This window comes from Dreissena polymorpha, chromosome 14, assembly GCF_020536995.1.
Source record: "Dreissena polymorpha isolate Duluth1 chromosome 14, UMN_Dpol_1.0, whole genome shotgun sequence".
Lineage (NCBI taxonomy): Eukaryota > Metazoa > Mollusca > Bivalvia > Myida > Dreissenidae > Dreissena > Dreissena polymorpha.
The window spans coordinates 39,769,116-39,784,602 of NC_068368.1; the positions used below are offsets into that span (position 1 = coordinate 39,769,116).

The following is a 15,487-nucleotide window of genomic DNA, read 5'->3' on the forward strand; positions in this document are numbered from 1 at the left end:
ACTTGCCAAAGCCTTCAAAATCACTAAAATCGTGGAGCTATCGGGGGGCTTCGTTCCCTGGACCCCCAAAACTATCAACTATGCACTTTTTTGGCATTATAAGAAGTTACTTTGATGAAAGTATATAAGGCGTGACATGCTCGAGAAGTGGTTGTCAAAGCCTCAAAATCATAATCGTGGAGCTTCCTTCCGGGGGGGGAGGCTTTGCCCCCCTGGACCCCCTAAATGATAAACTATGCACTTTGTTGGCATTATAAGGAGGTTCTTTGATGAAAGTATATAAGGCGTGACATGCTCGAGAAGTGGTTTTCAAAGCCTTCAAAATCACTTAAATCGTGGAGCTTACATATACACTGAAATTGAAAGTAAAACCCGAAGCCGTTACAGCAATACCCTTATCATCTTCTAACAATAATATAACTTCTTTTATTCAACCAGAGGAAAAGAAATGCTAGCAATGTCTCTACCCCTGGACACACTTAACACTGAGCGAGGTTTGATGTCCGAATTCGTACTCGCGTATTTGAGAACATGTATAATTTACTATAATTTGACATTTAATAATGGGCGTTAATAGAAATAAATGTATGGAGGAAAACTTTATTATTGAGTTTGATTTGATTGTGTAACGGGGTATGTGCATGCAATCAAATCGTTTGTTGGCTACATTTCAATGTCAAATTTGAACAAAATTCATAGACTGCCCATGTGTGTTTAGTGTGTTTAGTATCATTTAAAATATGTAAATCTTCAAATAACAGGAAACGGATTTTCCGATCTCTTGAAGTGGATTAAGTTTCCGCTGACGTACAGTGTTGTTGTTATAAAGCTGTGTTCTTTACGTCTCATCGGAACAAAAAGTGTTAAGGAAAAATTATCGACAATTTGCGTCTTAAAGAAAAATAGTCGGCCCTACCGGTATTTATCTTCTGCGAAGGGAATAGTAATCGTGGTATGTTATGATTAAGAAAAAGCATTCAAAGATATTTATGTTTGTATCTTTGTTTACCAATAATGCATTACTATATCTTTTCCTCTAGGCTGCATATTAAGCTTTCTACTTCAGTCATCCTTCTCCTTCCCTTTCCTTCCTTCATTTACGAAATGTTTTCGCTGTACATCTTTTATATAAAAACCCTTCAAATTGTATCTGATATTTTTTCCTTCAGATACTCTTTCAAATAATCTGTAGTCATATTTAACGAATAATTCGCATTATCACACACACAAAATGCTCAACATTGTTGAAAAATGTTTTAGAATAATATTGTATCGAAAATAACATCTAAATGATACAATTCAAACGAAGTGTGTGATATCCACGTAACCTTTGTGACCACTTAACCAGATTTGCGTGTTCAAAGGAAAGCACACATTAACCCATTTATGCCTAGTGGACTCTCCCATTCTTCTAAATTGGATCAATTTATTCCCAAAATTAGGGATGTCTTGTATATTTATTTCTATATTTAGATTATTTCTTAAAGAAATTCCTTTCAGCAAACAGCGTAGACCCTGATGAGACGCCGAATCATGTGGCGTCCCATCTGGGTCTACGCTGTTTGCCACGGCCTTTTTTCTAGACGCTAGGCATAAATGGGTTAATTTAAAGATAAACGCGATAAATACAGTTTCACTTTAAATGTTTTCGAAATAAGACCATATTCTTAAAAAACGTCGTCAAGTTTTCAAAAACAACAGTAAGGGGTTAGTTACGCACGTTTATTCATGTATTTATTTTCAAAGCCCGTTGAAATCGGATATAAGTAAAAGTAAGTGTGATACAAAAAAAGGTTAAAAGATTTTTCCAATTAATCTACACGGACTTAAAATAGATGGTCCTGATGACTGAATTCCCTACAAACAAAACGCCAGTGTCTGGCGGTGTGTGTACACATCGTCCTAGTTAAATTAATAACTGATTCGGACAAAAAATCAAGTAATTGACATCGATTGTAAAAAGGAAATTGTCGTTTAATATGTGGATACCACCTATTGAAAACAAAACACTTATGCGGGGATACCAACATGTACATGTCATCATTCATCCAGGACCACAAATAAGGTAATTCCCATTCAATGTTTGTGCTATCCTGGGTATATGAGTACATACCCTGGTACACTATGATAGTAATTAATATTTGATGCATCAATTTTACATTTTTAACAAATGATATTATAAGAAGCAATAATTATGTATTGTTTACCAAATGATGCCTATCAAATTGCTTTTAAGCTCTAGTCTTTAAGCTTATCTGTGATATTTGCATTTGTATTTCATGATATGTAGAAATGTTGTATTATGCTGTGTACCATGCCATATGTATTTTATATACTGAAATAAATCTAACTATCTATCTACCAATTGAGCTAACGCATTTAACGACCGTTCAAAATAACATGCCATATCAAATGTTATAATTAAATGAGAGCAAAGATGTCAGGAACCGGATTACAACTTGTTTACTGTCGAATTTGTACTGCATGATCGCCAAGAACGTTTTTTTTTGTGAAAGTACGCAAAGAATGCAGAGATTTTCAAAACAATAAACTAGAATATTTTACCATGAAAATGTACATGTATTTATCGGAATCAGTCTACTTTTGTGCTCTCTTGTCACAAGTGTATTCGCCATTGAAGTTCATGATTGTGTGCTCTGCATGTATATTAGCATAAGAACATGAACAACGACGATTACAAAAAATCTTAATAAAATGTGAATAATGACCGTGCATTTAACAGGAGATTTTTTCATATTGATGGTATAACTGACGAAATATTAGAAAAATATATATCGATTACTAAGGCTAAAGCCTAAAGGTATACAAAGTAGTTTATGCCCAGTGTATTCAAATTTTAAAATTGAGTCGTTATAAAAATCCCTTTTATATTTTGCATACAACAATACATTAACTTTATATTTCGAAACAGTGTTATTTATAAGTAGTAATAACGAATATTAATGTGACACGAGAGAAAAAAAGTAGACTGGTAAGAATGAATACATTATTATTAAATAGAATTAGATGCTGTATAAGTGGTTCCTGTCGTTACAGTACAAGTATAAGTTGTACCTGTAGTAGTTGTAGTTCTAATAGTGACTGCAGTACTTGCAGTATTAGTGATAGTAGGTGTAGAAGTAGTAGGTTAAACGCAGAATGAGAAGTACAATGAACAATAGCAGCTGAATAGCTCTGTATTGCATATAATTACTTATTTCAGATTCAAAATGGTGGAATTAGACTGTGGGAGGAAGACATTGAAATATATGTTGTTCGTTATCAACTGTATATTCTTCGTGAGTATTTTTTTATAAAAATGAAAGTGTAAGTTTAGGCAAATTTGAATAATTGGAACGCCAAATCTAAGAATCAGGCAACATGCAACGCGAACCTGTAAACATGTGTCTTGTTCTGAGAAAACTGGGCATAATTCATGTGCGTTAAGTGTCGTCCCAGATTAGCCCGTGCAGTTCGCACAGGCTTATCAGGGACGACACTTTCCGCTTTTTGGTATTTTTCGTTTAACGGCAGTCCCTTTTTACCGAAAATTTAGTTAAAGCGGAAAGTGTCGTCCCTGATAAGCCTGTGTGGACTGCACAGACTAATCTGGGACGACACTTTACGAACATGCATTATGCCCAGTTTTCTCAGAACGCGACTCATATTGTCCCCATTCATTGCATCGTAGTTCCAGATGCTGATGACGATGATGACATATCTGCGCGGGATGATAATTGAGAATGTATATTGATAGCTTGCAATCGTTTTTATTACACTTAATAAGTGTTTGCGGTTATTTACTGTTTAAACTCATTTATGCCTAGTGGACTCTCCAATCCTTCTAAATTGGATCAACTTATTTCCAAAATTAGGGATGTATAGTATATTCATTTCTATATTTAGAAAATAACTTACAGATATTCCTGTAAGTAAACAGCGCAGACCCTGATGAAACGCCGCATCATGCGGCGTCTCATCTGGGTCTACGCTGTTTGCCAAGGCCTTTTTCTAGACGCTAGGCATAACAGGGTTAAGTCGAAAATGATGCTGATGATGGCGATGAATGTCGTTTGTATGGATGATTACGGCATTGAGGAGCAGGATTATTATATTATACTGCCGAAATTGATTATAAAATAACCCTGTGTTATTATTGTATTTAGCCTAGGTTTACTTTGAAAGGCTTTAGGTGCGGTAGCATTTGGTCTTGGAATATGGGCCCTTGTCGACAAATACAAGATGAATGTCTTGACAAAGATTGGCGCCGCAAGCTCAAACTTCAATATCAATGGTAAGTACGGCAGTTGTTTTTTTTTTCTTAAATTATCCGTTTGTAAAAAATGACAGATTAATCTCAATACGGCTTGCTGCGAACCTACTTACCTGTTTCCTTGACAAATGCAAAAAGGTTTAAAGTGGTTAACCAGTACTTAGTGCAAGTATTTACGCCTATAATAATTGACACAAATATAGATGACAACTTCAACTTCTATATTTCCATCACATATTTTAGTGAGTGTTTAGACAGCCTTCTTAACCCTATCTTCTACATGTGCTGTGGCTAGGCTTTGGAGAAACTCAAGAGGATGGGCCAGACTGTCTTCAATTTACCATCTCGCTTAGTACGCCCGACAAACGTGGATGGTTGATAGTACAAACTTCACAGTTGTTTATGTGTCTTATAAGGCTGATTATGTCTCAATGATAAATTTATCCTGTAAATTAAACTATTCAAAATTCACCAATCGCCTGATCGAAAATGCGATCGCCCGATTTGCGACGAAAAGAACAACAACTGAAAATACTTTGAGTAAATAAGCCAATTATATACAAAATTAATTTACGAATTTCAGCGATCAATTTGTACAGTAATTAGGCTTAAATAACCTCCTTTACGTATTTTCTATTCTTATTGATTTCCCTGACATAATGGAGTAAATATCACGTACGGCTATCAGTAACAAGTAATACACCATTTATAAAAACTTGAATTGTATTGTTTGAAAAAATAGAAATTATAGTGTGAGTCTTTTTATTTAAAATAACTTTACTTTATATGTTTAACTTTTGAATTTCAAGATTCCCAATTACGGATGGGCCCTTAAATGGTTATACATATATATGACTAAGATTTAAATGGGTTTTCATAAAATACATTTGTCTTATGTTGCTTCGTAAGGCATGTTTGAATAACTAAAACCATTCAAATTGATATCATATAATGTATTTTATTAATTTGCTCCTGCAAAACAACGCAAAGAAACCACTACTTTGTTTGCAATTAAACAACCGAATCGCCATTAAAAAAAATCAAGACAAATAAAAGTCATGCAGACTAAAAAGAATAGATTATTACATGTATATCCTTTTTTAAATATGATTATATATAAATTGTGTAGTGGTATTTGCATGTCATTTTAAACATTAATGGAGGTCGTGATTTTGACAACTACCCTGGGTTATATTGTCTTGCTTAGAAACAAAAAAGACGTAAGCGTACTGTCATCATAAAAGACGGTCTCGTTTCCAAATGTGTTTAAAGTACCACAACCGCCGTTATTGAACTCATTGGAACTCACAAAGTTCTTTTTAGGAAGTATAATATTACATTTCCATACGATTTTCATAATAACAGGGCTTTTAGAATCGGCAGCAATTGTGTTACTTGTGGGTGGATTGTGCGTTATGATAATCGGATTCCTCGGATGTTGCGGTGCAATAATGCAGAAGAAGTGCTTGCTGTGCTCGGTATGTGGCAGTTAACCCTTTGCATGCTGGGAAATTTGTCGTCTGCTAAAATGTAGTCAGCTGAATTTCTAAAATTAATATTTTCTTCATTTTTTTAAAGAATACTATCACAATAGCAAACAGTTTGGATCCTGATGAGACGCCACGTTTTGTGGTCTCTCATCTGGATCCAAACTGTTTGCAAAGGCCTTCAAAATACGGTTCCAGCACTGAAAGAGTTAATACCAAATTGAAAATATGTCAGCTTTTTTAAGCTTTTTAAAATACTTTGATTGACTTAAATCGTCGCTGTTTTTGTTTGAATCGGAAGAAACGTAAAGCCTTTTAAACATCTGCCAAATTAGATGTTACCAAAGAGTTTGGTCATTTATACACACTTGTCATTAAGCGGCTAATATATATACATAAGTTGTTGATGCTAACCAATCGGCTTACAGAAGATCTTGTTTTCTGTTGTTCTAATACAAATGATATTTATAAATTTCCAGTACGCCATATTCCTGCTGTTGATAGTTGTGCTGGAGATCGCAGCTATTGCGATAGCAGCTTCCTTCAGGGGAAAGGTGAGCTGAAATAGAAATACGTTTTCAGTGTAACTAATGACATAAGCAAACTTGAACCGAAATGTTCAGGTTATTAAACGGTAAAATTAAGGTCAAGTGTTTGACACCAGAGTTTGTTGTTTACAAATCGTTTTCTAACATTAAAATTAAAAATATATTTGATGTTTCCGTTTAGAATTACCCACTCGGCAAACGCAATGTACAATGTAAAACGGTACGATTGGAAATGATACAATACATATAAAGCATATGAGTAAAGCAATTATCAATAAAAAAAAAATGTAATGAAGCTTAACTCGGCGTTATGAAACCTCTTTGTATTTGAATGTTTCCGATCATTGTTCTTTCCCTATAGGGGAGATAAATCCTATGAGGAAAGTCATTAGTTCTACTTCAAGATTATCTTTAACAGACTATAAATACATTCGCAAGCCAAATTAGAGGAGGGGCCAGCTTACGCATACATAAATAAACAATTCAAATTTCAGTAAATTTATTTGCGTTCTTTAAATTTTTCATCGGAAAAAAGACAATTAGAATTACCCTTGTAAAAGTTTCATATTTAAAATATTGTTTTGGACTTACGATTTAAACTGCAATGCGCAGGTTTTAATTCAGTTTTAAGCACCGGCGTTTTACGTAAACGTTGCCTTGTATTTCAAGGTTACCACAGAGATGAAATCGTTCCTTAGACAGACCATCAACAGCAAATACCAGGGCAGGGTGGATACAAAAGAGCCATTTTCACTTGCACTGGATTACGCCCAGGTCTATGTAAGTAAACGTTGAGTACAAAATGAGCCGTTCAATCAAGAGGAAGTATTTTGGGAATTGAAGACAGATTTATTGGTTAGGTTTAAAGAACAGTGTATAGTAAAGCTTGACTTATCAATGTGAGGTTCTTTAGATGCGCCGACACTTTAAGTATTTGTGTGTGGGTGTGTGGAAGGGGGGGGGGTTGTTGGGAAATATCGATTTGCCAGTGACCCTCTATGCGAAAACAAGTATAAACTTTAAATTCTAAATGTAACATCAGTATGATTATGCCATAACAAAATTATCTAAGTTGCTTTAATAGTCTCATTAAGTAAACTAGTATGTGGAATAGTTATGAAGTAGTCACTTAAGTCCGTTATTCCGCCCTTCCGTCTATCGGATTATTATTTTTTTTCGAGCGTAAGTCGATAATTATTGATTTGTTGACTGATTAAACTTTCCAAACTTATAAAACAGCATGGGCACTTAAGGACGTATCTTGTCTAAATTTGCTTTACTTGAAACTTTAAGTCAAGTAATTTCCTTTTTACCCATAAGATACTTGTTAAACTTATGTCGCGCGTTATTCACAAGGTACTTTAGCTTGAATGTGGGTACGTTCAAAAATAGACATTATTCAACAGGTGAAATTGCGATCGTGTGTATTTAGTCAACTTTCTGCAGTTCAGGGGGTTGTCACCTCTTTTTGCAAAAAAATAAAACAACTTTGTTCTGTTATCGCATATAATTTTATTAAACAAACGATGAAAACTCTACTCATAGTCGGAAATACCACATTCTTCTATATCTGAAAAGGTTTGCATTGAGCAAGATGACACATTCTATAAAATGGACAGTTCAATATCAAGTTTTCACGCACTCTCTTTAAACAATCAAGAACACACTCCTGACCAATACAACTGTAACAATTATCTCGGTTTTAAATAAGTAATTATAATTAAAATCAGAAATAAAACAAAAGAGTTTGTAACATTTGTATCGATGCGTCCTTACTGACAGAGCTTATTCAATTGCTGGACGGTGCAGTGGAAACTTAAAAATGTTCTCCTATTGTAGAGGAAGCAATATGGTTTGATTTTTATAATTACCATGGACTATTTTACATATTAAATATTAAGGTCAATAAATTAAACTATATTTTTTTTAAATACAAAAATCTTAGAACAATTTTTAAGTCTAGTGTATTACTTTGTATTTCAGTTCCAATGCTGTGGTATCGACAGCTACGCAGATTTCAACGGAGCTTCTGCCTGGAAGAAGACGGGTGAAAAAGGGACCATGAAAATACCCCCAGCCTGTTGCAAACTGAAGGACAAGGACGCGTTATTGAAACACCAGAAATATGAGCCGATTGACTGGAACTGCCCCTACAACCCGACTGCAATCAATTCTAATATGAACAAGGTGGGTGTAAGAAAACAAGGCTTATTCTGTAATGGGATTTTCAAAAATATTATTATTGTCTTTTTATAACGTATTCTATAAATAATATAATACAAATCGTTATTAAAAATTGTAACACGACGTTATTGCTCTCGTTCGTGCAACTCGTATATGACTCGCGTTCTGAGAAATCTGAGCATAATGTATATGCGTGAAGTGTCGTCCCAGAATAGCCTGTGCAGTCCGCACAGGCTAATCAGGGACGACACTTTCCGCCTAAATTGGATTTTTGCTAAGAAGAGACTTCATTTAAACGAAAAATGTCATAAAAGCGGAAAGAGTCGTCCCTGTGTGGACTGCACAGGCTAATCTGAGACGACACTTTACGCACATGCATTATGTTCAGTTTTCTCAAAACACGACACATATAGAGTATATACGGTTGGTGACTTTTTATAACATAGTTTATCAGACGAGGCTGGTCATGCTTATGAAAAAGCGAGGTTTCCGAGAATGCGAACCCGCTATATATTGGACAAGTCGTATATCACATCATACCAAAAGTCATCAACCTTATAATCTGTTTATTAAGCCTTTTTTAAATGTTAAAAACGAGACTCTATACATGTAAAAGAATAATAACAGACATAACATTAGGCCAATGCGATAGAATGATGACATAAATTTGGATCTATGTGTATTTAAAATGACACACACGAAATAGTACAAGATGAAATGATAAAACTAACTCTTAACCTCATATTAATCCATTAGCAAACAATCGAAGCGGTAAAGTCGTTAGATTTACAAAAATCAATGTTCATTATTATACCGAGTAACACGCGCTGACAGAATACAGCAGTCTACATTAACGGATGGGTTCTTAGTGTGATATCAACGCAAATAGGCAATCATTCACTTTCTGAATTATCACAACCACTGGATTTCTTATCACTGAGATTTTTATCAACTATTTACAATATGAAGTGATTTATCTTATATAAAAATACTCACGACTAGCTCTTGAGTTTAGTTGCTTAATCAACTGGGTCGGGAAAGCTAACATTCTTGAGTTGCATTTTGAATTTTTGTCGCGAGTTCCATGTGGCTTTATATTGAATTTAAAGCGACAACATAATTGTAATAAAAGTATCCTTTCATAACATAATAACTGTTTTGTGTATCAATGACAAAATCGATGAGCTCAAGATTCGACGTAGGTGTATTGTGAACAATGTTTGAAATTTGTAGCTGCAAGCAATATTGTGCATAACTTTATTGTTTATGAAGATGTGTTTCTCTGTTGAACATGCCAGTTACAAATGATTCAAAATGAATTATTGTGGGTTGTTGATGTTAAGTTAAGAATTTTAAATTATGCATACACACAAGCATATTATTGTTTACTGTTCACTGTAAAAACAGCGTGTTTTTCATTTGTATGTATGTGATTTGTTTAGCATGACTTTCCTAATAACTCTTGGTATTGCACTACTCAAGGAAGTAGTCATCAAAAACATTTCGGCACTCTAGGCAGTTGTTGGTTCCCGCGTTTTTCACTGAGGCGACCCGGGTTGAATCCCTTTGAGTTTGAGAGCATGTTAGCTGGTAGGTCGGCGCCATACCTCACAGATCAGATTTCCCCCTGGTACCCGGTTTCCCACAACAGCATTAAAATACAAATATATATAAATTACAGTTGTATTTCAAAATTAGTCCCAACTTTCGTGAGTCTAGAGTTCATCAGATAGGAGTCCTGGGACAATGTCTGGGTCTTCAAATAATGCAGCCCTGGGCGCGGAAGGACCTCACAAACTTCGAAACACACACACAAACACATATAACAACATTTATATTAAACGAAACTATTACATTAAATACAACTTCAATCTTATGAATCTCCTACGATCTTATTCAAATATAAACCGCACTATTGTTTGTGAAGTATCAAATGATTATCATTCTATCCAAAAACACGATTTACAAAATCGAATGCCGTGTCGATAAATGTTTTGCATTCTTATAAAGCTTTCCAATTATGCATGACACGCACATATGACACAATTCGACATATGTTTTGCATATCGTTTGATTATTATTTAATCAAACCTTGTCTTTAGTATTTTTCTTTCAAAAACAAACAGCAATATCTGAATTGTTGTCCCGAAAAGCAAGAGTCTCTCTCAGAGTGTGGTGTTTTGCCAGCCATTACACCACTTAAGATATATCATGAACAGAGTAATCAGTTCAATGAAAAAAATATGGAAAGTCTAATAGTTCTGAATGCAATGCTCATGAATTTTAGCGATACGAAATATGCCCTTTTAAATAAAGCGATTAGCAGAATGTTACTATAATTTAATTAATTTTCCTCATGATAGTATTTCTGAAGTTGTATAAATCCAATCTAAAAACAGTTATATTTTGAGATAACGTTTCATCATTACGTCAAACAATAATTTGGTTGAGGGTTCAATCACTAAATAGTCGTATCTTTAATAAACAGTTAACAATGCACTGAGTCTTATCAAACCTGTTTACGGAAACAGCACTGAGCGGCAATAAGCAGTTAATTATACGGACATATTACGGAGATAATTGTCAAAGCGGGAGAGTGAGAGTGTTAATAAAAAAAATCAAGAAAAAAACTTGTTTTTCAAAGGCCATGTTGAGCTGTTGTTTGTGTTGTTGTTAACTTGATAACAGCATGGGTTTGTAATGAACATGAAACAGTATCAAAGGTATTTAACAAGAGATGCATCAACACAATTTCTAAAATAATACAGAATCGGAATCTTTAAGTCATACATCAAGTATAAAGTCTGTAATAAAATGTCACCCTTAACCCATGTATGCCTAGAAAAAAGGCCTTGGCAAACAGCGCAGACCCGGATGAGACGCCGCATGATGCATCTGGGTCTGCGCTGTTTGCTTTAAGGAATTTCTGTAAGAAATATTCTAAATATAGAAATAAATATATTAAAAGTCCCTAAGTTTGGAAATAAATTGATCCAATTAAGAAAGATGGGAGAGTATACTAGGCATATATTAGTTAATAATGATTACCCAACATTTATATACTTTCAGCCGTGTTGGGCCTCTATTGAGGACTACCTGAAAAGTCGCATCGGAGTCGTCATCGGCATAGCAGCCGGAATCTTGGTCTCGGAAGTAAGTTTCAAAGTACTATTGTATATTAACCCATTTATGCATAGTGGACTCTCCCATCCTTGTAACTTAGATCAATTTATTTCCAAAATTAGGGCTATCTAGTATATGTATTTCTATATTTAGAATATTTCTTACACAAATTCCTTTAAGCATACAGCGCAGACCCTGATGAGACGCCGCATCATGCGGCGTCTCATCTGGGTCTACGCTGTTTGCCAAGGCCTTTTTCTAGACACTAGGCATAAATGGGTTAATTAATAGTGCATAATCTCGGGAAATCAATGAGGAGACATTTCCCGCTTGATTTCTTTCTTTTATTCAGGTGATGTTCTTGCACTTGTTATATGAGTGTATTTATTGCGATACGCTTTAGTCAAGTTGATATGATTCTAGAACTGAACGTAATATAGAACCGAATAAAGCGAAGTTGATTTTGAAATGTTTAGAAAATCTGAACCACGAGCCTTGGTGAGTGGTTCAGATTTTCGGGCCGAGCACGAGCAAAATAAACTTCGCTTTATTCGGCACCGACCTGTAGTATTCGATTTATCCCATCATCAGACGTGCATTGTCGAAATAAACCACTGGCTGGATTGAAATATATTTATGCATACATGTTAGTATCTTGTTAATGGTGGCTAGTTACAAATAATATTTACATACATGTTTAAACCCAATTATATACATTTCGATAACAGGTATTTGCGAAAAGGTGAGCTTACTAACAAATACCTAGGACGCGTTAAGTAAATAATTGATTGAAGAGACAAGTGTCCGAATTTTGAAATCACGTGCTTTTAAATAAGCTTAGAAAAATATTTACTTAAACGCCATGCTAAAACTGGATAGTGATTTATATCGGAATACGTCTCTTGACGTTGCAACATCATTGCATCAAAATCACGTAACGTGCTTGAACATCAAATAAAAAGTAGCAAATGAAATGAAACATGCTACCATACACATTTTAAAGATAAAACTATTTGTAAAGATTATTTTACAGAGAAAATAATGTGTAGGGATAAAAAAAGATTGTAACTTGATGTTTCTTAACCCATTTATGCCTATCGTCTAGAAAAAAAGGCCTTTGCAAACAGCGTAGACCCAGATGAGACGCCGCATGATGCGGCGTCTCATCAGGGTCTACGCTGTTTGCTTAAAGGAATCGATGTAAGAAATATTCTAAATATAGAAATAAATATACTAGCCATCCCTTATTTTGGAAATAAATTGATCCAATTTAGAAGGATGTGTGAGTCCACTAGGCATAAATGAGTTGAAACAACCCATGTGAATGTTACACACCTGAGCTTGATGTATTTGCAGATAATCTGTGTCGTGTTCGCATTCTGCATTATCAGAGCCATGCGAGGAGGATATTCGGACATGACTGGCAAAGTGTGAGGCGTACAAAATATTATTTTAATATAGTCTCAATAGAGACTTCTATTTGAAGCGATAAACACCAATTGTTTCTAAGTCATATTTTCATATGATCGCTCATTGTTAAGCATGTTTTGTAATATCGAACTATCCTTTTCCGTAATACAGAAGAAAAAATAATTTTAATATGTTAATTTAAAGGGGCCTTTTCACAGATTTTGGCATTTTTTAACTTATTCATTAACTGCTTTATATCGATAAATGTAAACATTGGATCGTAAAAGCTCCAGTAAAAAATCAAGAATAAAATTAAAAAAAAGAAAAGAACATTGCCCGGACCAGGTTTCGAACCAGTGACCCCTGGAGTCCTGCCAGAGTCCTGAAGTAAAAACGCTTTAGCCTACTGAGCTATTCCGCCGAGTACACATGCTTAACGTATTTTATACCTTATATAAGCAATCTTCGTAGTTTCAAAAAATTTAACGACAAAAACAGAACTCTCCAAATTATTCAATCGTTTCGCGTTGCAACGCTTTATAATTTTTAGGTTTTAAAATCGTCAAAAGATGCATATAATGGCTCTATTAGACCATGGTAAATGTTCAGTATTACTGTTTCCTCACAAATATCATAACTAAAACGAAAATTTGCGAATCTTCAACATCTTTTTTAAATTTTGTCTATTTACCAAAGCGTGAAAAGATCCCTTTAATATGTCATTAACTATTTAACTTTTAGCAAATGCTTTTGCTATTTTTAATAGTCTTTTACATTTTAAAGATACAATATTAAAACATACGAGTAAACTATCAGTTTCTTTTTTGACAATTGTTACAAAAAGTTCGATCGTTGAAGTTTTTCAATTTAACATTAATTTAACATATTCGATGATGAATAAGAATAGTTGTTTGTGTGTGTATTGTGTTGTCTTATTTTTCATATCAGAGTTATCATTCTTACCTGATACGCTTTCATCTAAACTAATAACACATTACGTCCTACGATTCTACGTGAAAACCATGTCCTGTAAGGAATTGCCAAACGTTGGGACAGCGTAAAAAGGCGTGAATATATTACTTTTGTTTCTCAATGCAATAGGATTTGCTAAAATTAAAGTTAATTTTACATGAAAGAAATAAAACATAATGCTTAATAGTATAAATATAAAAGTGGAGAATTGTAAAAAAGTAAACGAAACTTAAGTGTCGACTTTCTTTTATGTGGTTGGATTTAAGTGGAAAATATGTTATATTTAGGTAGCATATCGTTGAAACATTCGCAAATCATGACAGAATCGAAAAACTTTTTGTATAATTGTTATTTAGAGGTTATAACACACCGATGTCCGTTATGATTCGTCATGATTCGCACTCATCATAAGATCGAAAGAAGTGATTTTAAACAATAAATGTACAAGAACTTACCTGTTTGCGTTGAACTGTATTTGTATGTTTGTATTTATAACAAATATCTTACGAATGTACTACGTTTGCATTTTGAATCCTGTTTTCTGAAGAAAACAAAAACAACGCATAGACGTTTCCGAACATTGTTGTGGCCTTCGTTCGCAAGCATGTACTTACAAGTATATACACTTCACTTTGTGTGCAGTTTGTTACATTTAATATGATTATTATTTCCGTATGCACTGTTTAATCGATAGCCGAGCATCTATGACAATTTTTAACAATACTTCATAAAAAATAGGCCATACTTACCAATGGCCCTCTGATGGAAAATATATAAAAATGTTGTTGTACATACATGCATATAAAATTGCACACACTGGCATTTAATACTTGTTGATAACATATGCCGAAACACTTCAGCTTTTTATGTATCCTTTTTAATAAGTAATTTACGTGAAATTTAAAACGACACACTGTGTCGGAACTTTAATTTTCAAATCATAACAATTTGAATCCAACCAAAAAATTCTAGTTACATAAGCATATATGTTTAACTTAAGGGACTACGTGTACTGAAACGTTGTTTACATGAGTAAGAAGTACGAAAGTCAATGGCCGCTATAAGGAGGTTGGTTATGTTTACGATGCACATATCGACATATCTCTTATTTAATAGAAGTTCCCAACTGTCTAATATCCATCATCTCTATAGTTTCAGAAATTCTTAGTAGATTCAGCCGCACCCACATTTTGTTATTTATGAAATATTTGCCATTAAACTCGGATTTATTATCCGTACAGTGTATCGCATAAATGTGTCATTCGTTTTATAATATGCGAAATTTAGATCTTGTCTCAGATAGTAATATAATGTCATATTTAAGCAGGGATATCTATACAAGAAGGCCAAGAAGTTTGAAATAGTCACTTTAAAATAGTATGGTTATCATTTTATTAAAAGCAGAGTGGAATGCATTATATGAAATTTAGTTCTCCTAGCTTAAATGATTTTTTAACTGATTAAAAGTATTGAATTAAACATGTCATGCA

The 15,487-nt window shown here is 34.0% G+C and overlaps 1 protein-coding gene across 2 annotated transcripts; it reads left to right on the top strand.

The window, feature by feature from the left end:
- The first annotated feature begins 652 nt into the window (after positions 1-652).
- On the top strand, positions 653-14,451 carry LOC127857647 (tetraspanin-18-like). Of its 2 annotated transcripts, XM_052394221.1 has the most exons (9): positions 664-952; positions 3,224-3,299; positions 4,186-4,294; positions 5,639-5,751; positions 6,240-6,314; positions 6,978-7,088; positions 8,292-8,495; positions 11,562-11,645; positions 12,972-14,451. In XM_052394221.1, exons 2-9 carry the CDS (start codon positions 3,231-3,233, stop codon positions 13,047-13,049), a joined length of 843 nt encoding a protein of 280 aa, XP_052250181.1. In that variant the 5' UTR covers positions 664-952; positions 3,224-3,230; the 3' UTR covers positions 13,050-14,451. The 2 variants fall into 2 exon arrangements, with proteins under 2 accessions (XP_052250182.1, XP_052250181.1); XM_052394222.1 differs by lacking the exon at positions 11,562-11,645 and having other exon boundaries at positions 653-952.
- Positions 14,452-15,487: the final 1,036 nt, after the last annotated feature.